This window comes from Mobula birostris, chromosome 1, assembly GCF_030028105.1.
Source record: "Mobula birostris isolate sMobBir1 chromosome 1, sMobBir1.hap1, whole genome shotgun sequence".
Taxonomy (NCBI): Eukaryota; Metazoa; Chordata; class Chondrichthyes; order Myliobatiformes; family Myliobatidae; genus Mobula; species Mobula birostris.
Genome location: NC_092370.1, coordinates 236,425,685 through 236,452,474, shown reverse-complemented (window position 1 = coordinate 236,452,474; position 26,790 = coordinate 236,425,685). Strand labels below are relative to the sequence as shown.

The following is a 26,790-nucleotide window of genomic DNA, read 5'->3' as shown; positions in this document are numbered from 1 at the left end:
GAGGTAGGAAATTCCACAATTTAAGTCCAACTTAATGATACAATGACTAAACAGTTCAAAATGAGGACTTAGAAATGGACATGTCATGTTGTTCCTGTGCACCTACTGAATTTGTAGGTTTTGATATTCAAAATCGGAATTTGATAGGGTATTAGCTGAGTCACTTGGGCAAAAAGCTAATAGGGCCTCTGTGAGGGTGAGCAAGTATGCTTTATAATCCTGTTTTCCTATATTTTATATCCTATATTCATTCATCTCTGATTGTTAGTAGATTTTTCGGATGGTAATTAAATTGTTTTGTTATGTTTTTGTTTTCTGAATGATTTTCCACATTATGAGGTGGATGTGGATATTTGGTTGGAGCATGGATAGGCATAGAGGCAAGAAAGATGGAGGATGGTATGCAAGCACAGAGAATGGGGGGAGAAAAAAGTTTGGGAACTAAGAAAGTTGGGGAGAGAGCTAGCTGAAAGAAGTTCAAGGAAGGGAGGTGATCCAGGATCAGATGGTCTTAGCAGAGGGGAATAGGTAGATGTAATTTCTTTGGATTTCCAGATGACATTTGTAAAAGTTCTATAACAATAATAAAAATAAATACTATATTGATCCTAAGTGGGAAATTCTTTCATTACAGCAGCAATGTTTAAAAACACACTTAACAGTGCATGCTTAACTAATTTTTTTTAATCATTTATGGATGTGGGCATCGCCAGCTAAGCCAGCATTTATTGCCAATCTCTAGTTGCCCTTCAGAAGGTGGTGATGAGCTGCCTTCTTGAACTGCTGCAGTCCCGGAGGTGTAGGTACACCCACAGTGCTGTTAGGAAGGGAATTCCATGCTTTTGACCCAGTGACAATGAAGGAATGGTGAGTGATTTGAAGGGGGATTTCCAAGTGGTGGTGTTCCCAGATATCTGCTATTCTCATCCTTCTAGATGGTAGTCGACGTGGGTCTGGAAGGTGGTGCCTTAGGAACTTTGTGTTGTAGCAGAATAAGTACAGAATAATACACAATAATTTCCCAATAATGTGCAATAATAATTTACCAAATAATAGAAGCTGGTGCATAAGATATAGAAACAAAAAAATCATGTTTCTGGGGAAGTGTGTTACCTCGGATTGAAGAGTAGTTGTTCCATATACTAGAGAGATTGAATAAACAGATCTTGTTCAGGCTAGATGGACGTCATAGTGGAGTGCCTCAGATCCTCAATTGTTTGTGATTTATGTTAATTGCCTGGAGAAGGGGGCAGAGTGGAAAGTATTCAAGTTTGCCATTGATGGGAAAATAGATGGGGGGGTATGTGAAGAGAATGTTGGATTCAGCAACAGAACTTAGATAGGTTGAATGAGTGGGTGAAATTTGACAAGTGGAGTTGAAGTATGAAAGTAATACACATTGGTAAAAGGAATTTAACAGAAGAATTAAGATGGAGAAGGATTACAGAAAATTGAAGTACAGAGCATCTTGGCATTCTTGTGCAGAATATGTAATAGCTTAGCAGGTAGCTACAACAATTGGTTAGGAAGGCAAATGGCACATTAGTCTTTATTGCAAGAATGTTGGAAAACAGCTGGTCCCTTGTGTACTACACAGATTAGCCTCTCCTTATTTAAGAAAAAATACACAAAGTAATCCACTACTCTAATCATCAAGATGAAAGACTTGTGCTGTCATGAGCAGCTAAAAATATTACGTTGATTTTTTTTGGAGTGCAGAAAAAAAACTGATGAGTGGCCTTATTGAAACATACAAGACCCTGACAGTGTATATTGATTAGTTTCCATCAGTTGGAGACTCTTGGAGGAATGGATATAGTTAGAACATTAAGAGATAGCCATCTAAAATTCAAAAATCATTGAAATCTGGCATGGTGCCAGAGGACTGGAACATTGCAAATGTCACTCCACTCTTAAGAAAGGAGGAAAGCAGCTGAAAGGAAATTATAGACCTCGGTGGTTGGGAAGATGTTGGAGTCAATTGTTAAAGATGAGGTTGTGGAGTACTTGGTGATATAGGACAAGATAGGACAAAGTCAGCATGATTTCTTTGAGGGAAAATCTTGTAGACGAACCTGTTGGAATTCTTCAGAGGAGATTATAAGTAGGATAGATAAAGGGGATGTAGTGGATGCTGTATATTTGGATTTTCAGAAGGCCTTTGACAAATTGCCACACATGAGGCTGCTTACCAAGTTAAGAGCCCATGGTATAACAGGAAATTTACTTACATGGTTAGAGCATTGGCTGATTGGTAGGAGACAGTAAGTGGGAATAAAAGGATCCTCATCTGGTTGGCTGCCAGTGACTAGTGGTGTTCCGCAGGGTTTGGTTTTGGACTGGTTGTTATGCTGTATATCAATGATTTAGATGATAAGATAGAAGACTTCATTGCCAAGGTTGCAGATGTTACGAAGATTGGTGGAGGGGCAGGTTGTGTTGAGGAAACAAGTAGAATGCAGAGGACTTAGAGTAAGAGAATCGGCAAGAAAGTGGCAAATGGAATACATGCATGATCATGCACTTTGGTGTAGAAATAAATGTGCGGAATATTTTCTAAATGGGGAGAAAATCCAAAAATGTGAGTTGCAGAGGATCTTGGGAGTCCTTGTGCAGAACAAGGTTAACTTGCAGGTTGAGTTGGTAGTGAGGAAGGCAAATGCAATGTTAGCATTCCATTTCAAGAAGTCTAGAATACAAGAGCAGGGTCATGATGCTGAGGCTTTATAAGGCACTGGTGAGGCCTCACCTTAAGTATTGTGAACAGTTTTAGGTCCTTCATCTTGCTGGTATTGGAGAATGTCTAGAGGAGGTTCACAAGGATGATTCCAGGAATGAAAATGTTATCATATGAGGAACATTTGAAGGCTCTGGGTCTGTAGTCGCAGGAATTTAGAAGGATGGTGGGGGGGGGAGGGTGTGGATCTCACTGAAACCTTTTGAATGTTGAAAGGCCTAGAGAGAGTAGATTTGGAAAGGATGTTTCCCATGGTGGGAGAGTCTAGGACAAGAGGGCACAGCCTCAGGATAGAAGGGCACCCTTTCAAAACAGAGATGTGGAAAAATTTCTTTAGTCGGAGGGTGGTGAATTTGTGAAATTTGTTGCTACGTGCAGCTGTGGAGGCCAGGTCGTTGGGTGTATTTAAGGCAGAGGTTGATAGGTTCTTGATTGGACATAGTATCAAAGATTAAGAGGAGAAGGCAGGGAAATACGGTTTAGGAGGAAAGAGGAAAAAAAGGATCAGCCATGATTGAATGGTGTTGTAGACTCGATAGGCCAATTGGCCTAATTCTGCTGTTATGTCTTATGGTCTCTTGCAGAGGGTGTAGTTCACTATCCCAAAGACTTGTAGAGGCTGGATCATTGGAGATACTTAAGTAGATAAAATTTCGAAAGAACAACAGATTTAGGGCTACATGACAGATGAAGCATGGAGCAGATTGAACATTGTCATTTTGATAATAGGGCAGGCTTAAAGAGTCAGGCTGCTTACTCCTACCTTATGTTCTTATATTCAGGAATATAGGGTCGAGATGGGGCAGGGGTATAGGGAAATAATCTGTTGGGTGAAGGCAGGAGGAATACTTGTGGTCATGGGTGTTGAAATGTGGAGACATTTGAATTGCTGTATAAATAATTGCTGATCATTTTTGCTAAGTTACTTCCTGAAATATCTTAATACTGAAATGCTTTTTAATATAAGATTTCAGAGGTGCATGCAGGTGGCTCACAATCACCCTCCATCTCATGGATGCTAAATATTATTCATACCCATCTTTCAAATGATTATAAAAACAGATTAATGATTTCTAGTATTTCTTTAAATTTTAAAAATAATTTAAGATCTACTTTCATATGTTAAGCATGCACTGCATATACTACTTTCACACTGTATCAAGAGGAGAGTACTTAACTGGGACCACTAGTTTAGAGTAGGTTAAAGGATAAACTTATTTTAAAATTTGACTAAGGGATATTTAGTCAGAAAATAAACCAGATTTTAATGGTGTAGGTTATAAATCTTTGGGAACAGTAGCAAGACAAAAGGAGAAAAGATATGTGAAATCATTGATCAGCCACAATATAAAATAAAACAACTGAAGGCTGGTAGCTAATCACAAACTGGAACACCATAGGTATTGTTATTTTAAAATAAGAAATATCTCATTTCCTCACTGTCTTGGTGTTTATTTTTTACATAATCCATTGCTACTCACTATCCCCGTTAAAATTTGAATTAAAATATTTCTGTCATTTTAAAAGGTGTTAGAGATTCTATTTCTATTATGATTTCACTGAGGCATTCCATGCCAAGATAATGCTCCATCTAGCTGCCTAGTTAGCAATTAATCTTTCCAAACTTAATTTCATAATTTCAGTCAAATTTGATGCCTTTATTGTTTGAATAAGGATTTTTTTTTCTAGTTTATGACTAAAATTCAGTTCACTTATCTACAGCACATTTCTTTTGCTGTTTAGCCCTGGCCTTGTGGATTTTCCTTAAAACTGGATACATACCAAGACTGCAGCCTTATTCACCCTAATAATATCAAGGTGAAATGTATGTTTAAAACTTAAGACATTAGAGAGAATTTTGCATTTATATTATTTTCTAATACTTAGAAGTTGAAATCACAATTTTGTTATCCTGTGGAATTGACTAAGACATATGTTGGTGTGACTACTGTTTTTCTGCTGTCATTCACACATAATGATGTCATCTCTACCTTAGGAAAAGAAAATGGAACAGTTATACTTTATGTAAATTGTACCCTTTGCTTCTTACAATTGTGGAAAGATGATATAGCCACACAAAATTAAAGTAAACGCCTCCTTTCCCCTTGTTTGTTGCACTTTTGTACCTTTTCTTTCCACTTGCATTTTTGAAGACATTTGGAGTGAGAGTTTATTATCAGTGGCAATTATGACTAAAATGATTGTACATCAAGCCGATTCAAGAATGTTCAGCCCTAGAATATATCCCTGCACTGTCTCCCCTAATTTTCCACACCCTTATCCAATGGACACTTTGGAAAAAATCTTAGATTTAAATCTCTCTCAGAAAAGTGTAGTAGCAATTATATGTAATATAATTATGAATTTATGTCCTGATGCTTCTAATAAAATTAAAGCTGACTGGGAAAGAGAACTTGAGATTAATATACTGACTGAAAAATGGGAAAATTCTTCAGTTGGTGAATTCATCCTCTGTATGTGCTAAGCATAGGTTGATACAGTTTAAGGTAAGGTTTTCTTCTTTTCCATTTTTAAGTTGTTAGTTTTGCCCAAGTCTTTTAGTTTAGTTGATTAATTTTGTTTCTCTTTGGGGATGGGGTTTCTTTTTTTGGTTTTGTTTTGTTTTTTCTTTTCCATGATGTTTTTTTTCAGTTTTTTTTGATTTGTATTATCCGTTGTCAGTTCTACATGATTGGGAGCTATGTTAACTTACACTATTTGATTTTACAATTTCTTTTTTTAAGTGTAACAATATATCTCCTACTACTTGTACTATTGCTATGTTTTGTTTTTATATTTTGAAATTAATAAAAAGATTGAAAAGGGAAAGAATATATCCCTGCACTTCGAAAGAGAGCAAAGGTCATTCAGTTAGCATTGATCCTCAATAAAGCTTTTGGGTTTTAGCCAAACTCCTGTAATGGTTATTGATAGCACCGCTTTCAATACTATAAATTCATGCAAACTCATTCCCAAACTCCGAGACTTGGGAGTCAACACTTCCCTCTGCAAGTGGAGCCTCGACTTCCTAACCAATAGACTGCAATCAGTAAGGTTAGGTAGCAAAAACTCCATCACGATTATTCTTAGCACTGGTACGCCACAAAGTTGAATCCTCAACCCCCTACTCTACTTCCTGTATACCCAGATTCTGCCCTAGCTGCATCTTCGCAGATGATACCACTTTAGTGGGCTGTGTCTCAAATAGTGATATGTCAGAGTACAGGAAAGAGATAGAGAACTTAGAAACATGGTAATGTGACAACAATCTTTCCCCTCAATGCCAGCTAAACAAAACAGCTGGTCATTTTGACTTTAGCAAGGGGACAGTGCACATGCTCCTTTCTACAGTACATCAACAGTGCTGAGATTGATATGGTTGAGAGCAAAAGTTCTTAGGAATTAACATCAACAATAACCCATCCTGGTCCAACCACATAGATACCATAACCAAGAAAGTTTACCAATGTCTCTACTTCTTCAGGAGGTTAAAGCGATTTAGCATGTTCTCATCAACCCTTACCAGTTTTTGTTGAAGCAATATAGAAAGCATCCTATTCAGGTGTCATAGTGTCATAGAACACTATAGAACAAAAACAATTCCTTCAGCCCATTTAGTACATGCTAAACTATTAATTTTCCTACTGCCATTAATCTACACCTGGACCATAGACCTCCATAACCCTCCCATTAATGTACTTACCCAAATTTCTCTTAGATGTTGAAATCGAACTCTCACTACCCTCTGAGTGAAGATGTTCCTGCTCATATTCCCCTTACCCATGATCTCTAGTTCTAGATTCACTCAACCTCAGTGGAAAAGGCCTGCATGCATTTTACCCTCAATTTTGTATACTGTACCTCTTTTAAATTACCCCTCATTCTCCTATGCTTCAGGGAATAAAGTCCTAAGTTATTCAACCTTTCCCTACAACTCAGGCACTAAAGTTCTGGCAACATCCTGGTAAATTTTCTCTGCACTCTTTCAATATTATCAATATATTTCGGCCTTTTCTCCTTGGAGCAACGGAGGATGAGAGGTGACCTGACAGAGGTGTACAAAATAATGGGAGGCATTCATCGTGTGGATAGTCAGAGGCTTTTTCCCAAGGCTGAAATGGCTGCCACAAGAGGGCACAGGTTTAAGGTGTTTGGGAGTAGGTACAGAGGAGATGTCAGGGGTAAGCGTTTTACGCAGAGAGTGGTGAGTGCGTGGAACGGACTGCCGACAACGTTGGTGGAAATGGATACGATAGGGTCTTTTAAGAGACTTTTGGATAGGTACATGGAGTTTAGAAAAATAGAGGGCTATGGGTAACCCTAGTAATTTCTAACGTAGGGACATGTTCGGCACAACTTTGTGGACCAAAGGGCCTGTATTGTGCTAAAGGTTTTCTGTGTTTCTATCTCCAGTAGGTAGGTGACCAGAACTGCACAAAATACTCCAAATTAGGCCTCACCATTGTTTTGACAACTTTGGCATTACATCCCAGCTCCTATACTCAGTACTTTAATTTTTGAAGTCTAATGTGCCAAAAGCTCTCTTTAAGACCCAAGCTACTTGTGACGCCACCTTCAAGGAATTATAGATCTGAACTCCAAGATCCCTCTGCTCTGCCACATTCCTCAGTGCCAAGCTGCACACCATGTAAATCCTACCCAGGTTTGTTCTCTCAAAGTGTAACACCTCACACTTCTCTGCATTAAATTCCATTTGCCATTTCTCATCCCATTTTTCCAGCTAGTCTAGATCCTGCTGTAAGCTTTGTTAGCCTTCCTTGCTCTTCACTATGCCCCCAACCTTGGTGAAATCCACAAATTTGCTGATCCAGTTTGCTACATTATCATTCAGGTCGTTGATATAGAAGACGAATAAGAATGGACCCAGCACACCTGTAGCACACCACTGGTACCAGGCTTCCAGTCAGAAAGAACCATCTGCTACCACTCTCTGGCCTCTCCTGCAAAACCAGTGTCTAATCCAATTTACTACCAAATCCTGAATGCCAAGCGACTGAACCTTCTTGACCAACGTCCCAGGTGTACCTTGTCAAAGGCCTTACTAAAGTCCATGTAGACAATATCCCCTGCCTTTCCTTTATCAACTTTCTTGGTAACTTCCTTGAAAAACTCTGTAAGATTGGTTAGACACAACCTACCACGCAAAACTATGTTGTCTATTCCTAATCAGTACCTGAATATCCAAATGCTTTTATATCTGGTTCCTCGGAATACCTTCCAATAACTTGTCCACTACTGATGTCAGACTCACTGACATATTTTCCTGGCTTATTTTTTGAGCCTTTCCTAAACAATGGATCTATTACTGCTTGATATGGCAACTGCTCTATGTGTGACTTCAAAAAAAAAGTGTATAAAGTGTCGATACAGCTGTGCACATCTCAGCTTCTCCTCCTAGTCTCCGTCTACACCTCGTTGTCTCAGTAAATCAGCCAGCATAATCAAAGCTCCACACACCCTAGACATTCTCTCTTCTGCCCTCTCCCATCAGGCAAAAGATACAAAAGCCTGAAAATATGTAGCACCAGGATCAAGGAGAGCTTCTACCCCACTGTTATAAGACTATTGAGTGGTTCCTCTGATAAGATGGACTCTTCAGCTCAATCTACCTTATTGTATACATAGATCTCATTGTCTACATGTACTGCACTTTCTCTGTAGCTGTTGCATTTTATTCTGCGTTCTGTGCTGTTTTACCTGGTACTGCCTCAGATCACTGTAATGATTTGATTTGTATGAATATTGGTACATGTTAAACCAATAAACCAATTCCAATATTTTAACCAAAAGATTATTTGTTTGAGAAAAAGGAAAGGCTGAACAATGAACCTCTTAGCAAAAATAAAAAATAGTAAATTGCATAAAGAGTGGAAAATTTGATAATAGTTATTAAGTAATAATCTAACAAATCAAGTACAAATCAAAATAAAGGAAATTAATTGCTTTCAATTATCTTTTGAGTTTCATCATGTGTAATAAAATTCCTGTTCTTGATCCTAGAGTTTGAGCACATGTAATTAATTACCAACTTAATTGTATTGTAGATTTTTGCCAGATCCCATGTTTGAATGGAGGATATTGCATTGGAAGGGACAAGTGCTGGTGCCCATCAAACTCAACAGGGAAGTTCTGCCATCTTCCGATACCTCGTGAAAAACAGACAGTGGCAAAGACATCACGTGCAGATTCTTCTAACACACAGTCTGTTTACACTCTCCCTCTTTCTAATCAGCCAGGTAAATAATTTCATTCAATTGTCTTTGTTGGAGATGTTAGGGTTAAGTTTTTATTAATGCAGAGAGTGGTGAGTGCATGGAATGGGCTGCTGGTGATGGTGGTGGAGGCGGATACAATAGGGTATTTTAAGAGACTCCTGGATAGGCACATGCAGCTTAGAAAAATGGTCAACCCTAGGTAATTTCGAAAGTACGTACATGTTGGGCACAGCATTGTGGGCCAAAGGGCCTGTATTGTGCTGTAGGTTTTCTACATTTCTATGAATCATTCATGTTTATGTGGTGATAATTTGAAAAAGTGTGTGTCATCATTTGTGTAAGATTTCTAGTCTGGAATTCTTAAAACTGCGCAGTAACACAACTGATATTTCAATGTAAACGTAAAATACATAGGATTACACATTCACTTATTCCACAAGAAAACACTTGAAAAAATTTGCTTGTTGTACGTACTCAGATGCATGCAGGTATGAATTTTTGGATTCATTTTTAAGATTAATTTTTGAGATCAGACCATTGCCAGTATTTATTGTCAACTACCAATGCTAAGTTCCAGTAATGAGAGTTCTTATTAATTTTGAAAACAAAAAGTGGGTGGGGGAATGAGATAGCCTTACCAAATTAGATTAAAAAGAATCCAAAGATATTTTGTCTATATTCAGGGAAAAAAGAGTAACTCAGGAGAGAATAGAGACCCTCAAAGAACAAAGCGGACATCTATGTTTGGAGCTACAAAGTCTTCAATGAATACATCTCCTCTCTTTTCACTGTGAAGAATGACATGAAATCTTCAGAATGGGGGAAATTTAGTGGGGTTGTTTTAGGGACATTCCACATTACAGTAAAAGACACTGTATATTTTAAAAATGTTTGAAGCAGACAAATCTCTGGGGCCTGACCAGGTATATTCAAGAACACCCTAAAGGGCTAGAAAAGAAACAAGCAGGGCCCTGTATGAGATAGTTGCATCATCGTTAGCCACAGATGAAGTCCTGGAAGGCTGCATGGTAATGAGTGCTGTGCTTTTACTTAAGAAGGGTTGCAAAGAAAAACCTGGGAACTCTAGACCAGTAAATTACTGGAGAAGATTCTGAGCAATAAGATGTATATGTATTTGGAGAGGTAGAGTGTAATTAGGGATAGTCAGCATGGGTTTGTGTCTTACGATCTAGGCTGATTTGCTTCATAATATGATCAAGAAGGTCAATGAGGGCAGAATAATATGGACTTCAGGCCTTTGATACAGCTCTATATAGTAGTTGCGCTGAAAGGTTAAATTATATCGAACCTAGGGAGAAGAGGCTCATTGGGTACACAGTTGGCTTGATAGTAGGAAGCAGAGAGTGATGGTGAAAGGATCTTTCTCTCAAACTGGAGGCCCATGGAGGCACTGACCTCACCAATAATGAAGTGTTTTGAATGTCAGGTTATGGATTGCATTAAATCCCATCTTTCTGCTACACTGGTCCCTTTCCAGTTCACTTATTGCTCAAATCAGTACACTGATAATGCCATAGTCTTTGTACTCCATTCCATTCTGCCCCACCTGGAATATAGTGCCTCATATGCCAGAAATGCTATTTATTGACACTTAATATGTTCATCCCTCAGAAGCTGGTGGGTAAGCTGTCCTTGTTGGGTCTCACTACCTCTCTCAGTAATTGGATCTTGGACTCCTTGATAGAAAGACCATAATTAATTATGTTGGCAGTAACCTCTCCAGCTCTATCATTGTGAGCACTGGCACCCAACAGGTCCATGTGCTCAGCCCATTGCTGTTCACTCTGCTGTTGTACGATTATGGACTTTAGGAAAGTGTAGGCTGACCACACTTCAGTACACATAAACAGCTGTTTCACGGGGAGAGTTAGGAGCACCAAGTTTTTGGGAGTGCACATAATGAAAAATCTCAACTAGTCCCTCAACACCACCTCTTTAGTCAAGAAAGCGCAGCAATGTCTCCATTTCCTGAGGAGATTGAGATGAATGAGGCACCACCCCTCCCCCATTCTAACCAATTTTTACAGGAGTACCATTAAGAGTGTCCTGACCAGCTGCATCATTGTCTGGTATGGAAATTACAAGGCATATGACTGCAAGACCCTGCAAAGGATTGTGAGGACTGCTGAGATGACCTTCATGCTCTCCTCCACTCATCTACGATACTTAAGCAGGAGCACTGTTTACACTGGGCCCTTAGCATTGTCAATGATCCATCCAACAATCTCTTTGACCTCTACCTCAGGCAGGAAGGTACTGAAGCATTTGGACAAAAACTGATGGGGTGGGAAACAGCTTCTTCCCCAGGCCATGAGACTACTGAACTCCCTGCCACCACCCAGGTCTCACCACATATGAAGTGCCAATAGCATTATATTGTTTACTTTTTAACTTGCAATGTCACTTCACTTTATTATTTGTTAATTTTTTTGTGGTAATATTACTTTATGCGTTGTGTATGAGTTATATGACCCATGTTGCACCTTGGTCTTGTTTCATTTGCCGGTACACATGTATACAGTTGAAGTGACAATAAACTTGAACTTGCGTGGTGTATCTCAGGGGCTGGTGCTGTCTGTCATCTATATCAGCAGTTTGGTTGAGAATATACAAGGCATGTTCAGTAAGTTTTCAGATGTTACTAAAATAGTATCAGTGACAGTGAAGATGGTTATCAAAAATTACAAGGGATTCTTGATCAGCTAGGTAAGTGGCCTAGGAATGGCAAATAGGGTTTCATTCGGGTAATTGCAAGGTGTTGCATGTTGGAAGGTCAATCAGGATGGGACTTGCACAAGGGGTGTTGTTGAACAGAAGGACTTTGGAGTTTAACTACATTGTTGAAATTCTGTGATCTGCAAGTTCTTGGGGTTGATACTCAGAGGTCAACAAGGTGTGAAGGGCAAAGCAGATGGTTGAAGCCCCAGATCTACTTTTCCAGAAGTCAGAGGCCTGATGTCTTAGAGACAGGCCAGGGACTGGATGTTGGTGGCCTGATATCTATGAGTTTGAAGGTCCAGAGATAAGGACTAGAGTCCCAGAAGTGGTCTGTCCTGGGGTTAAAGATATGTCTGTGTGTGACTGGGTGGAATAGGGGCTCGCTTTACTGTTGTTTGTTTTGTTGTTCCTGCTTGTGTTGTTTTGCCAAATATTGTGGGCATGCTAGTGCAATCTGTGGCAACAGTTGAGGACAACCCCCTACACATCCTTAGGTTGGTTGTTAATGAAAATGATGCATTTCATGGAGCTTTTGGTACACAAGATAAATAAATTTGAATCTGGCTCCAGGCAAGTAAGAGTCACCGTTCAGCAGGGTGGAGAAGATGGCTTTTGGCATGTTGCTTTTCCCCAGTTAAGGGCATTGAGTGCAAAAGTTGGGAGATTATAGAGCCATAGTACTAGTTCCACCCAACCACAGTGGAAAAAGTCTGCATTTACCCTATCTATACCTCTCATAATTTGTCTATCTCTATCAAACCTCCCTCAGTCTATGTTCTAAGGATTAAAGTCGTAACCTATTCATTTTTTCCTTACAACTCAGGGCCTCCATTCTTAACAACATCCTTGTAAATTTTTTCTGTATTCTTTCAACCTTTCTTGCATGTTTCCTGTAGATAAGAGTCCAAAACTGCACACAATAATCAAAAATAGGCATCACCAACATCTTATATAAATTTGCTTTATGAAGTCAATGTGCCAAAAACTTCCTTGATGATGCTATCCACCTGTGATGTCACTTTCAACAAATTATGGGCTTATATTCTCAGATCCCTTGGTTGCACAGTATTTCTTGGTGCACTACTATTCACTGTGTAAGGCCTACCTTGGTTTGTCCTATCAACATTAGGCTCACCAGATTACAATTTTCTGGTTTATTTTTAGCGCGTTTCTTAAACAGTGGAACAACATTAGCCGTCCTCTAATCCTCTAGTACCTCACCTGTCGCTAAGGATGATTTAAATACCTCTGCTAGAGCCGATGCAGTTTTTGTACTTGCCTCCCGCAGGGTCTAAGGGAATACTTCATCAGGTCCTGTGGATTATCCACCTTAATTTCCTCAAGACCTTCTCCTCTGTATTCTGTGTAGGGTCCATGAACTCTATGCTGTTTTACCTCACTACTCTTGACTGTGTCTGTCTCCTGAGTAAATTCAGATGCAAAAAATCCATTTAACATTTCCTCCATCAGTTTTGCCCTACACATGGTTACCATTCTGATCTTCAGTGGACCAATTTTGTCCCTTGTAATCCTTTTGCTCTTAACATATCTTTAAAAGTCTTCAGGATTTTTCTTCACTTGTCTGCTGAGGCAACTCATGCCTTTTAGCCCTCCTGATTTCTTTTTATTTTGTTCTCCTGCATTTCTTATACTCCACCAAAGCATAAGATATAGGAGCAGAATTAAGCCATTTGGCCCATCGAGTCTGTTCCTCCATTGCATCATGGCTGATCCAGTTTTCCTCTCAGCCCCAATCAGGGCATGCCATTCATGCCCCGACCAATTAAGAATCTATCAACTTCTGCTTTAAATATACATAAAGACGGCTTCCACACCTGCCTGTGGCAAAGTATTCCACAGGTTCACTCCGGCTAGAGAAACTCCTCCTCACCTTTGTTCTAAAACAACCCCCCTCTATTCTGGGGCTGTGTCCTCTGGTCTTAGACTCTCCCACCATAGGAAACATCCTCACCATATCCAATCTCTCAAGGTCTTTCACCATTGAATAGGTTTCAGTGAGGTCAACCTTCATTCTTTTGAATTCTAGTGAATGCAGACCTAGAGCCATCAAACACTCTTCATTTGACAAAACATTCAATTATGGAATCATTTTTGTGAACCTCCTTTGAACCCTCTCCAGTTTCAGCACATCCTTTCAGCTGACATTGCATTTGCCTTCCTCACCACAGAATCGACCAGCAAATTAGGGAATCTTGCACGAGCACTCCCAAGTCCCTTTGAACTTCAGTTTTTTTGTATTTTCTCTCCTATTAGAAAATGGTTAACTCTTTCATTTTTTCTACCAAAGTGTATGACTATACACTTCCCAACACTGCATTCCGTCTACCATTTCTTTGCCCCTCCAGTTACCTTCATATTGTCTGCAAACTTTGCAACAAAGCCATCAATTCCATCATCCAAATCATTGAGATATAATGGTAAAAGAATCGGCCCCAACACAGACCTCTGTAGAACACCATTAGTCACCGGCAGCCAGCCAGAAAAGGTTCCCTTTATTCCCACTCTTTGCCTCATGCCAATTGGCCACTGCTTTATCCATGCTAGGATCTTTCCTGTAATACTGTAATGAATTCTATAATAGCTTGTTAAGCAGCCTCGTGTGGCACCTGAAAGGCCTTCTGAAAATCCAAGTACACAGTGTTAACTGATTCTCCTTTGTATATCCTGCTTGTTATTTCTTCAAAGAATTCCAACAGGCAAGATTTTCTCTTGAGGAAACCATGCTGACTATGGCCTAGTTTGTCATGTGTTTCCAAGTAACCCAAGACCTTATCCTTATGATCACTTACCCCTTAGGGTTCTTTTACTTTAAGCTCTCTAATCAATTCTGATTTGTTGCACAACACCCAATCTAGAATGACTGATCCTCTAGTGGGCTCAGCCATGAGCTGCTCCAAAAAGCCATCTTGCAGACACTCCGGAAAGTCCCCCTCTTTGAATCCAACACCAACCTGATTTTCCCCAATCTATCTGCATAATGAAATCCCCATGACTATTGTAACATTCTCCTGTTGGCATGCGTTTTCTATCTCTCATTGTAATTTGTATACCACATCCTTATGGTTTGGGAGTCTGTATACAACTTCCATCAATGTCTTTTTACCCTTGCAGTTTCTTAACTCTATTGACAATGATTCAACACCTTACGACCATATGTCACCTCTTTCTAAAGATTAGATTTCATTTTTTTTTAAACAGAGCAGCACCACCCCTCTGTATTCCTGCCTTTCCTTTTGAAAAATGTGTATCCTTGGACATCAAGCTCCGGTTATAATATTCTTTCAGCCATGATTCAGTGATGCCTACAACAGCATTCATGCCAATCTGTAACTGTGCTACAAATTCATCTACTTTATTCTATATACTGCACTCTTTCATGTACACCTCCAGTCCTTTATTCACCCTTTTTGATTTTCTCCACCTTTATGTTGCAATTCCTCGTGTTGACTGCAATTTTGCCCTGTCAACAGCCTCTCCTCACTACACACTGCCTCTGTTTGTAAACAAGCTACCTCATCTTCAGTACTATCAGTCCAGTTCCCATACTCCTGCCAAATTAATTTAAACCCTCCCAAACAACTCTACCCAACCTATTCACAGAGATATTGGATCCCCTCTGGTTCAGCTGTAACCTATCCCTTTTGCACAGGTCCTACCTTGCCCAGAAGAGATCCCAATGATCCATAAATCTGAACCTCTGCTCCCTGCACCAGTTCCTCAGCCACACATTCACCTAACAAATTATCCTATTCTTCCCCTCATTGGCACATGACACAGACAGCAACCAAAAGATTACTAACCTGGATATACTGTTTCTCAGTTTTCTACATAGCTCTCTAAGATCTTTTTTCATGACTTCCTCACCTCGTCTACCTATATCATTGGTGCCAGTATGCACCAAAACTTCTGGCTGCTCACCCTCACCCTTGTGAATGCTATGCTCAGATACAAGACATCCCTGATCTGGCAGCAGGGAGACAACATACCATCATAGAGTACTTATCACATTCAGAGAACCTCATCTGTGTTTCTCTGACCTGGGAATCTCCTTTCAACACTGCAGTCCTCTTCACCTCTCTGCTCTTCTGAGCCACAGCACCTTTACTCAGGGCCAGTAACCCAGTCACTGTGGCTATCTCCTGGTTGGTCATCACCCTCAATAGTATTGAAATTTGTATACTTATTACTGAAGGCAATGGCCACCGGTGTACACTACACTGGCTGTGCATATCCCTTCCTTCTCCTGACATTCATCCAGTTCCCTCTCTCCTGCAATCTAGGGGTGACTACCTCCCTGTAGCTCTTGTCTATCACCTCCTCTTTCTTCCATATTAGTCATAGGTCATTGAGCTGCAGCTCCAGTTACAGTTCCTTGATACATTCCCTTAGGAGCTGCAGCTCAGTACACCTGGTGCATATGTGTTTATCCAAGTGTTTCAAGGTCTCCCAGACTTTCCACATCCCTCATTCAGTACAAAACACTGCCATTAGAGCCATTCTCACTAAACTCCTATGCCATAACAGACAAGGAATAAACAAATAAGAATAGAAAGAGAGTACCTTACCAAACAGTTAACCTCATTCAAGTCTGATCTTGCCTAAGCCTCTCTAAACATTGGTACACTCACAAAAATGGCTGCTCAAAAACTGCTGCTGCCGCTTCTCCGTCTTGTTTTACGGCGGTTGGCACCCAGTTTTATAATGCATTACCACCACCTTCTGCTCTGGAGTATGCAATAGATTTACATTCTAAATCCCTTCACCCAATCACACACACATACCTACCCTAACCTACACTTTATCCTCCCATCTTTGGCCATCCTAGAAGTCTATTCCTGCTTATCCATCATATCCTATATTAAAAAAACCCTGTATACCTTAAGAAAGCTAAAAATACCCTGACCTGTGCTGTCTCACCCATGCCCAGCAACCCTTTTAATGTGAATTCCGGCACCCCCAATTCCCTTAGATTAATTCTCGTCATCTCTCTGTACCCCATACTTCCTGCAACTCATAACAACATGTTTTACTGACTCCTTTTCCTGACATTCCTCACACAATCCTGTCTAGTGTTTCCCTATCATTTTCAATGTTTTGTTTAACGCACAGTGCCCCAGCCTTAACCTAGTCCACACAGTTTCCTGTCTTGTGTATCCACTATCATAGAAACATAGAAAATAGGTGCAGGAATAGGCCATTCGGCCCTTCGAGCCTGCACCGCCATTCGGTATGATCTTGGCTGATCATCCAACTCAGAACCTAGTACCTGCAATACTCTTTTGTATTTGATATAAATGCCCCCCGTTTCCCCTCACTGCCCCATCTTTCTTGCCACATTAGGTTGTTTTTTTCCCAGATTACACACTTGACCTCTGCTTTACTGATACTAATATGCATTTCTATATTTTCTTTCTTTAATGCCCTCTTTGCCAACTCATCCACCCTCTCATTCCCCTTCACCTCTACATGTGCTGGAACCCACAGAAATTTTACCTGACCTCCCTGATTTGCAACTCTTGTGACTGACTGAAGGACTTCATAAAGTACATCTTGCCGACTGTTTGAGTGAAAAGACCTTAAACTTGCTAGAACTGAGAATGAATCTGAGCATATCAACACTTTGACTTGTCTAGCTTTCTCCGCCCATCGCAATGCAACAAAACACTGCCAGCATCTCCACTGTATACACCCCTAACTTATTAGATGTTCTGCTGATTCCAATTCCTTTTGCTGGTGCAACCATCCCAAACCCTGTCACTCCTGTTTCAGGTTCCTTAGCACCATCCGTATAAATCTGAGTATAATCACTATACTTTTCCATCACACGACAGTCAAATGCACTTACCAAATCGATTTCATATTTTCCTTTCCTTCTTACCTCTAAAAAATGCCAGTCTATGTCAGGCCATACAATCTTCCATGGAGCTACAACTGGATAAACTACTGAAGCACTTATCCTTAGATCAAACACTCCACATTCTTTAGCAATATTCCCTACCCGACTAAAGTTATCCCTCTGAAACCTCCCATTTTCCCAGCACTCCTGCAACACTCCTTTTGCAGGGTGAGAATCATTGTGCCCCTGCAAATTAGCCCCGTAGTTTTCCATCAATTGCATCCTTCATAGTTCCAAAGGCATTACTCCCACTTCTACCTGTAGGGCTGATACCGGTGATATTTTAAAAGCCCCACTGCACACTCTCAAAGCCTGAGCCTGAGTCACATCCAATTTCCTTATATGAGACCTAGCTGCTGATCCATATGCTATATTTCCATAGTCCAACACAGATCTTACGAAAGCCACATACATTCTCTTCAATGCTAAACAACTTGCTCCCCATTCCCTACCAGTCAAACATCTCATCACATTTATTACTTTTTTACATTTCTCCTCAACTTTCCTGATATGGTCTGCCCATGTTAATCGTGAATCAAATATAACTCCCAAAAATTTAAATGATCCAACCCTTTCTAATTCAATCCCATACATCCTTAACTTCTTTCCTACCTCAATTCTTTTCCTGGTGAAAAATACAGTTTGGGTTTTTTTCTCCTGATAATCTACATCCTGAATCATAACCCCACTCCACCACTTCATCAATTGCTCCTTGTAGTTTCCTAATTATATGGTCCATGTTCCTGCCTCTTTTCCACAAGGCCCCATCATCCACAAACAGTGACCTACATATATCCACTGGTACCCTTGTGAAGACGTCATTGATCATAATGATGAAAAGTAATGGGCTAATCACACTACCTTGAGGTGTGCCATTTCCCACTATGTACTGATTTGATAATTCTGATCCAATCCAAATTCAAATTTTTCTACCAAACAAAAAATCTTTAATCCAGTTAAAAACTCTCCTACCAACCCCCATTTTGTGCGGTTAATTAACGATCCTTCCTTCCACATCATATCATACGCTTTTTCTATGTTAGAAAAACACAGCAACTATTGACTCTTTATTTGCCTGGCCCTTTCTTATTTCAGTCTCTAACCTTATCACTGAGTCCATGGAATTCCTTCCCTTCCTAACACCACTCTGATAATTTGCCAGCATTTTCCTCTTCTCAAGCTCATATGATAACATTTCTGCTATCATCCTTTATCTTGCATATATTTGATGTTAATGCTATTGGTCTGTAGCTAGTAGGTTTTGATGGATCCTTGCCAGGTTTCCTTATTAGAATTATTACTGCTTCTTTCCATGCACTTGGTAATCTTCCCTCCTCCCACACTCTGTTATAAAAATGCAGCAACTTAAGAGCGCTCCATCTCCTAGATATTTTTAGCATAACACAGCATATCAGATCTTTCCCTGGGGAGGTTGGTCTCAATCTCAAAGACTGCTTGCACCTGTGCTATTTTTATTGGCCTTTCTAATTAATCCCTTTTGCTGATTGGTCACTAGTCAACTCAGAGAAACTGCCATGAAGCTCTGAGTTTAAAATTTTGAGCGCTTTTCTGATTGAAAGCTAGCTCTTTTTACGCACACCCTGATGTTGATTGTCCAACTCAGAGAAAACTGCCTAGAAGCTCCCGAGAAGCTCCACTTATTAAACCTTGAACACAGACCTGACTGAAGTGCAGCTCTTTTTATACCTGCTATTGATATGTATCAGTATATATGTTACCTTATGTATTTATATTTATTGTGTTATTTTTATTATTGTGTTTGTTGCTGCATTCGATATGGAGTAACAAATATTTCATTCTCCTTTCTATTTGTGTACTAGAAAGTACATTAAACAATCTTGCATCTTATAGCGTATATAACATTATGAGGAACATAGGGAAAGTGGATGCACTCATTTCTTTTTCCAGGGTAACATAGTCAAATACTCATTGGCATAGATTTACACAGGATTTAATAAGAACACAAAAGGTGGTTCATATAGAAAATGAACTGCCAGAGAAACTGGTTGAGGCAGGTATAGAATAACTTTTAAATGGCAGTTGGACAGGTATGTGATAGGAATGGCTTCGAAGTTTATGGACCAAATGAGTTCAAGTGCGACTGGCTCAGTTAGGCACTTTATTTGGCACAGACCAGTGGGTTCGAAGGGTCCATTTCTGTGCTGTATACCTATAATTGCCATTGATGGTGAGCCACTTTGGAACTGCTGCAATTCTACCAAATGACGTGTTATTGAACGGGAGGTTCAAGAATCTATACTGTGTCAGATGATTTTCCAAGTCAAGATGGTAAGCAGTTTGGAGGGAAACATGGCCCTGTTAGCCTTGTCATACACTCATAGAGTCGTATAGCTTGTGAGTTCCATGCTTGTCATGACATTGAGCTCTTCTTCCAATGCCTTTGTTTCTAAGCCCACTTCTTTGGCAAGAATTCCACCCCCCTTACTGATGACCCATTCTCTGATCTTTAACCCTCCTCCTCTTCTTAGACACCTGACTCTGGTTCTCTGCCTGCTCTGGATCTTTTCGTCTTGAATTGCTGAAGAGGCATCAACCATCTCAATTTCATCATCTTCTCTCCTCTTCGAACCTTATCCCCTCTGAATACACTGCCCTCCATTCTCCCTGCACCAATCGCAACCTTACCATCAAACCGCTAAGCTAAAGGGGTGCTGTTGTGATATGGTGGACTGACCTCTACCTTGTTGAGGTCAGGTGGCAACTCTCAGACACCTCCTTATACCTACCCTTTGAAGAGGACCCCATTCTGGACCATCAGAAAACTGTCTCCAAGACCATCACTGAACTCATCAGCTCTTGAAAAACTCCCATCCATTGCCACTAAACTTAGTTTCCTTATCCCGCACTGCTCGCTTCTACCTCCTACCCAAGATCCACAAACCTGATTCTCTGGGTAGGCCCATTGTCTCTGTTTCCTCCTGCTCCACGGAACCCCTGTCTGCATGCCTCAAATCTATTTTATCCCCCTTGGGTTTAATCCCATCCCACTGACATCTACGACAATTCTCATGTTCTCAATCTCCTCAGTAACTTACAATTCCCTGGCTCTGACCGCCTCATTTTCACCATGGATGTTCAGTCCCTATACACTTCTGTTTCCCATCAAGAAAGCCTTACAGCTCTTAGCTTCTTTCTTAATAAAATAATCAACCAGTTTCTCTCCACCACCACCCTCTTCCATCTGGCAGAACCGGTCCTCACCCTAAATAATTTTTATTTTGGCTCCTCCCACTTTCCCCAGACTCAAGGGATAGCCATGGGCACCCGCATGGGCCCCAGCTATGACAGCCTAATCATTGGCTATGTAGAACAGTTCATGTTCCAAACCTTCCCTGGTAATGCTCCCCAACTCTTCCTCCGCTACATTGATGACTGCATTGGTGCTGCTTCATGCACCCTTACTGAGCTCATGAATTTCAATAACTTTGCCTCTAACTTCCACCCTGCCTTTAACTTCACTCGGTCCATTTCTGGAGACAAACTATCAACCAACATCTTTTATAAACCTACCAATTCCCACGGTTATCTTGGCATACCTACCTTTTCCCACCCTGTCTCCTGTAAAAATGCTATTCTCTTTTCTTAGTTCCTTCATCTCTGCCACATCTATTCCAAGGATGTAGTTTTCTTTTCCAGGGTATCAGAGAAGTTCTCTTTCTTCAAAGAATGGGCTTTTCCTTCTTCCACCATTGATACTGCTCTCACCTGCATCTCTTCCATCTCCCAAATATCCACACTCAACAGTGATAAGAGTTCCTCTTGTCCTTGCCTACCACCCATGAGCCTCTGCATCCAACACATCATCCTCTACAACTTCTGTTATCTCCAAACGGATCCTACCACCAAACACATCTTTACCTTCCATCCACTCTCCGCTTTTTGCAGAATCGTCCCTCAGTGATTCTCTTGTCCATTCGTCCCTCCCCACTAATTTCTGTCCCTGGAAGTGGCCAAAGTGCTACACCTGCCTATTCACCTACTCCCTTACCACCATTCAGTGTCCCAATCAGTTTTTCCAGGTGAAGCAACACTTCACCTGCAAATCTGCTGGGGTTGTCTATTGTGTCCAGTGCTTCTGATGAGGCTTCTTTTAGATTGGTGAGACCCATCATAAACTGGGGAACTGACTTGTTGAGCACTTCAGTTCCATCTGTCCAAAGCAGAACTTCCCAGTGGCTAGACATTTTAATTCCAGTTCCCATTCCCATTCCAATATGTCAGTCCATGGCTTCCTCTTGTGCCATGATGAGGCTATGCTCAGGGTAGATGAGCAACAGCTTATAAGCTGTCTGGATAGGTTCTAGCACGATGGGATGAATATTGATTTCTCCTTCTAGTAAAATAAAAGTTCCCTCCCTCTCTCCTCTGCTTCTATTCCCCACTTTGGCCTCTTACCTCTTCTCATCTGCCTATAACTTTGCTCTGGGTCCCTTCCTCTTTCCCTTTCTCCTATGGTCCACTCTCCTTTCCTATCAGATTCCTTCCTCTCCAGCCCTTTGTCTTTCCTACCTTCACCTATCACCTTCTAGCTATCCTTCTTCCCCTCCCCCCACCTTTTTATTCTGCTGTCTTCCCCCTTCCTTTCCAGTTGTGAAGAAGGGCCTTAGCCTGAAATGTCAACCTCTTATTCATTACCACAGATGCTGTCTGACCTGCTGAGTTCCTCTAGCATTTTGTGTGTGTTGCTTTGGATTTCCTGCATCTGTAGACCTTCTTGTGCTTATTGGTTCGACTGGTTCATGCTGATTGTTTTTCTGGTGAGCTTGTCCTATCTATAGATGTACATCATGCGGGGGGGGGGGGTGCGGTTAGCCCTCTAAACTCCTCCTATCTATGCACTTACTGGATGGCTTTTAAATATTCCTAATATTCCTGCCTCAAATACTATTTCTGGCAACTTTTTCCAAATATGCACCACCATTTGGAAGAAGAAGCTGCCTATGATACCTATATACCAAATAAATCTCTTGCTACTGATCCTAAGCGTATCCTCTCTTGTTTTTAGCACCACCTCCTTGGGGAAAAAATATTATGTGATTCCACCCTGTCTTCCTCCCTCATTATCTGATATACCTCTATCAGCATCACACCCAACCCCCAATCTCCTATATTCCATGGAGCCTTGGTCTGTGTAATTCAATTCCCCGAGTCCAGGCAACATCTCAGTAAAACCTTTCTGTACTCTTTCTAGTTTAAGTACAGTGTCTCTTTTCTATAATAAGGTAACTGGAACTGAACATGACACTCAAAGTGAGGCCTTACCAACATCTTGTATCATAACTTCCATACTCCTATACTTAATGTCCTAAGGCCAGTATGTCAAACATATTGTTGACCACCCTATCTGCCTGTGATACTGCTTTCAGCAAACCATACACTTGTGCTCCTAAGTCTCTCTGTTTCATAACACTCCCCAGGGCTCTACCATTCACTGTATAAAATCCTACCATGGTTTGATCTCACAAAATGGAATGCCTCATATTTATCTGGATTGAAATTTACCAAGCTGGATATAATTTACCAATCCTCAGTGCACATGCCATCTGCAAGCTTACTAACCATGCATTCACATCCAAATTGTTTATATAAATTACAAACAACAAAGATCCCAGCAATGACCATTGTGACACACAAGATGCAGACCTCCAGTTTGAGCAAAGACCTTTGACCATCACCTTCTTCTTTCTAACACTAAGCCAATTATGAAACTAATCTGCTATCTTCTTTGCCTTCCATGTAATCTAACCTTCCAGACTAGCCTGCCATGAAGAGCGTTTTCAAAGGTATTACATAAGTCTCTATAGACAGCATCCACTGCTCTGCTCTCTTGGTTACCTCCTTAAAGAATTCCAAGATTTTTTGGCAGCTATGACTTCCCATGCACAAAATAATGCCTACTGTTCTAAGTCAAACCTTTTCTCTCCAAATATTGGTAGATCCTGTCCTTCAGAATCCTGTCGAGCAATTTACTCATCACAGATGTCAGACTCACTTACTTGTACTTTGCTGGCTTGTTTTTACTATGCCCTCTAAACAATTGTACCACATTAACTACTCTCCGGAACCCTACTTGTTGCCAGAGATGAAGTAAAAACCTCTCTAAGGGCCTCTATAATTTTTTCTGCAGCTTCCCACAAGATTCAGGAGTGTGTCATGTCTAGCCCTGGGGATTTATCCACCTTAATGCAGTTCAAAGCCTTCTTTACCCACTCCCTGATAATCTGTGTTTGGTCCAGGACTACTTATTTGCTCCATTTCCTTAGCTTCCATCATTTTTCCCATAGTAAAAACTGAATAGAATATTTATTAACAATCTCAGCATTGTTCTTGATAGTAAAGATTGTGGATTTGAGAAGTGTTGTTAAAGTAGCCATGGTTGTTAAAAATGTTTTTAGAAACAAAAAAGAGAAATAGAAAATATAACCAAATTAAATTTTATAAATTGAACTTGTGATGGCAGTTCAAGATTAGCAAGATCATTAATTTTAATACATTTTATAAATGGCACACACTTGTGCCAAAACATGCTGATGGTAGAGAGAATGGATATTTAAGGTGGTTTAGGGTAATGAAGTGGGCTGCTTTGCCCTTACTTCTGCACTCATTTGCGCAAGAGGAGAGTAATCTTTACATTCTTGACTTGTGTCTTGTAGATCATAGAAAAGCCTTCCAGGGGTGAGGACATAATTCACTCTCCAGAGGATATCCAACCTTCAACTTGCTCTTGTAGCTATGCCATTAACGTGGGTGGTCCAGCTGAATTTACATCAATGGTGATCCCCAGTATATTTGTGTTGGAGTACTCAGCAATGATAGTGCCATTGAATGTCGAGGGTAGGCAGTTAGATTTTCTCTTGTCAGAGTTGGTCATTGCCTGGCAATTCTTTGTTACAGATGTTACTTGCTGTTTATCAGCCTGTGCCTGACTGTTGAAAATTCTTGGACAAAGCAGTTTGCTTCATCTTTTGGGAATTATGAATAGAAATAAGTATTGGTTAAGATGTTCAGTCATTGATTAAGATGCTCACTATTAACCCTATGATGAAAGCAGTTGAGGATGATTAGGCTTAGGTTTCTGCCCTGAGGAATTCCTGGGAATGGAATGATTGACATTAGTACACCATAGCCATTTACCTTTGTGTGAGGCATGATTCAAGACAATAAAGTGCTTTCACTTTGATATCCACAGATTTCAGATTTATCAGGGCACTTTAATGCTAAATTACTTCTCAACTGAAAAATGAAAATTGCATAAGTGTTTTTCCCATACCTAGGTTAATAACTTATAAGGATCAGTGTTGTGGCACTGCTTCCTGCACTCGAATGTCTCTATTGACGGTTAGAAGCCAGAGCACAATTCAAAGTGCGATCTGAGCTTAGCTCTGTAAAACTTGATTATAACATCTACTGACATATTCTATTGTTTAGTACGAGGTTTTGTGTTAGATTAGTTTTATTGATTGCAACAAGTATCTGCTACATCTCTTTCTGCTTCCTTCATTATTTCATTGGCTCCAGGTAAAATCGTAGGGAAGGGGTTTTAGCTGAGATTTCAGCACACTCATTACTGTAGTTAAACAATCCTGCTAGTTCCACCTTCTTGTAGGATGCCACCATTGCAATCTCTACAAACTTCTCGAAATACGGGAATCAACATCATGACTCTCCCCTAGGTCATTAATCTTGCATGGAGACCCTAATTACATTTATTTTGCTTAATTGAGCATTCTCTGTTATTTGCAAACCTGGTATCAGACTCTCAAAGTGGACTCTCAACTCAGGTTTGATACAGGGAGAGATTATCAGCTGGACAGAGGAAAGTTGCAAGGATAGTCTCAAAATCTAATTGAAAAATACAACATACTCAGCTGAACATGGGAATCTCTGGCCTTGAACACTCAAGCTGGAGGAGGAGCTTTTAGGATAGTATGGAGAACTCTGAACCAATGCATCAAGAGTGCATAGATGTCCGCTTTCCAAACTACCCACCCATCCATCTCATCAGACACCTTCCACTCCAACTCTGGCAGAACTTTGTGACATCTGCACTGGCCTCATTATCACCATCTCAGAACTCTAGGACAGCAAGTTAGTCACAATCCTAAAATGATAGAAAATAAATTCATCTTTGCATATCAAGTCCACATCTTGCAAAACTAAAAAAATGTTTCACTGCATCAGAATCATTCATGTAGTATACAGATTATTTTCTTTTTTTCCTTTTAGAGTTATACAGCACAGAAATGGGCCCTTTGATCCACCATACTCATGCTGATCTTCAAATATTTATCTATACTATTTCCATTTTCCAGCAGTTTGTCCATAGTCTGCTATGTATTGGTGAGTCAATTGCTCATCTAGATAGAACAGCACAGGAACAGGCCTTTAGACCTGCAGTGTTCTGCCAAACTATATAAATTAGTAATTAATTGCCATTCTCTGCACATTCATGTGGCTATTTAAGAACTTCTTACAATACAGGTATTTATTATCATCCTCCACCACTCCTGGGAATGCATTCCAGGACACACCGTTCCTCACGTAAAGTAAAAAATTACACCACACGTCTCCTTTGAACTTAATTCTCTCACTTTAAATGCATGCCCTCTATTACTTGATATTTCAACCCTGGGGAAAAGATACTGGTTATCCAGTCTATCTATACCAATCATAATCTTATAAGTTTCTATCAAGTCTCGCCTCAGATAGTTCATAAATGTTGTAACGATACCCGCCTCCAACATCTAATCAGCCAATGCTTACCAGATTCCTACTACCATTTGAGTAAAAACAATCTCCTTTATATCCCTTAAAAACTTGACCTTTAGCTTAAACATATCCTTTAGTTTTAGATATCATTGCTATCCTTACCCCTCTACATGTTTGTATATCTCCATCAGATTCTCCCCAAGCTATCTAGTCTTTCCTTGTGACTGAAGCTCTCTGTCCCAGGCAATGTCCTTGTGAATATCCTATGTACCCTCTTCACTACAACCAAGTGCTTTCTATAATGTCTCATCCAAAACTATGTGCTATATTCCAGCTGTGGCCTAATCAATGTTCTATCAAGTTGTAGCATAACCTCCATTAATAAAGGTAAGTATTTTTGAAGTGATTTC

At 40.3% G+C, this 26,790-nt stretch overlaps 1 protein-coding gene across 4 annotated transcripts in view; it reads left to right on the top strand.

Annotated features, from left to right (window-relative positions):
• The window catches only part of LOC140205944 (latent-transforming growth factor beta-binding protein 2-like), a 496,450-nt gene that overhangs the window by 169,412 nt on the left and 300,248 nt on the right, over window positions 1–26,790 (top strand). For all 4 annotated transcript variants that reach the window (XM_072273854.1, XM_072273862.1, XM_072273844.1 and 1 more), the window contains one exon: window positions 8,803–8,994. In XM_072273854.1, coding sequence (XP_072129955.1) covers window positions 8,803–8,994 — 192 coding nt within the window. The remainder of the gene's footprint in view (window positions 1–8,802; window positions 8,995–26,790) is intronic.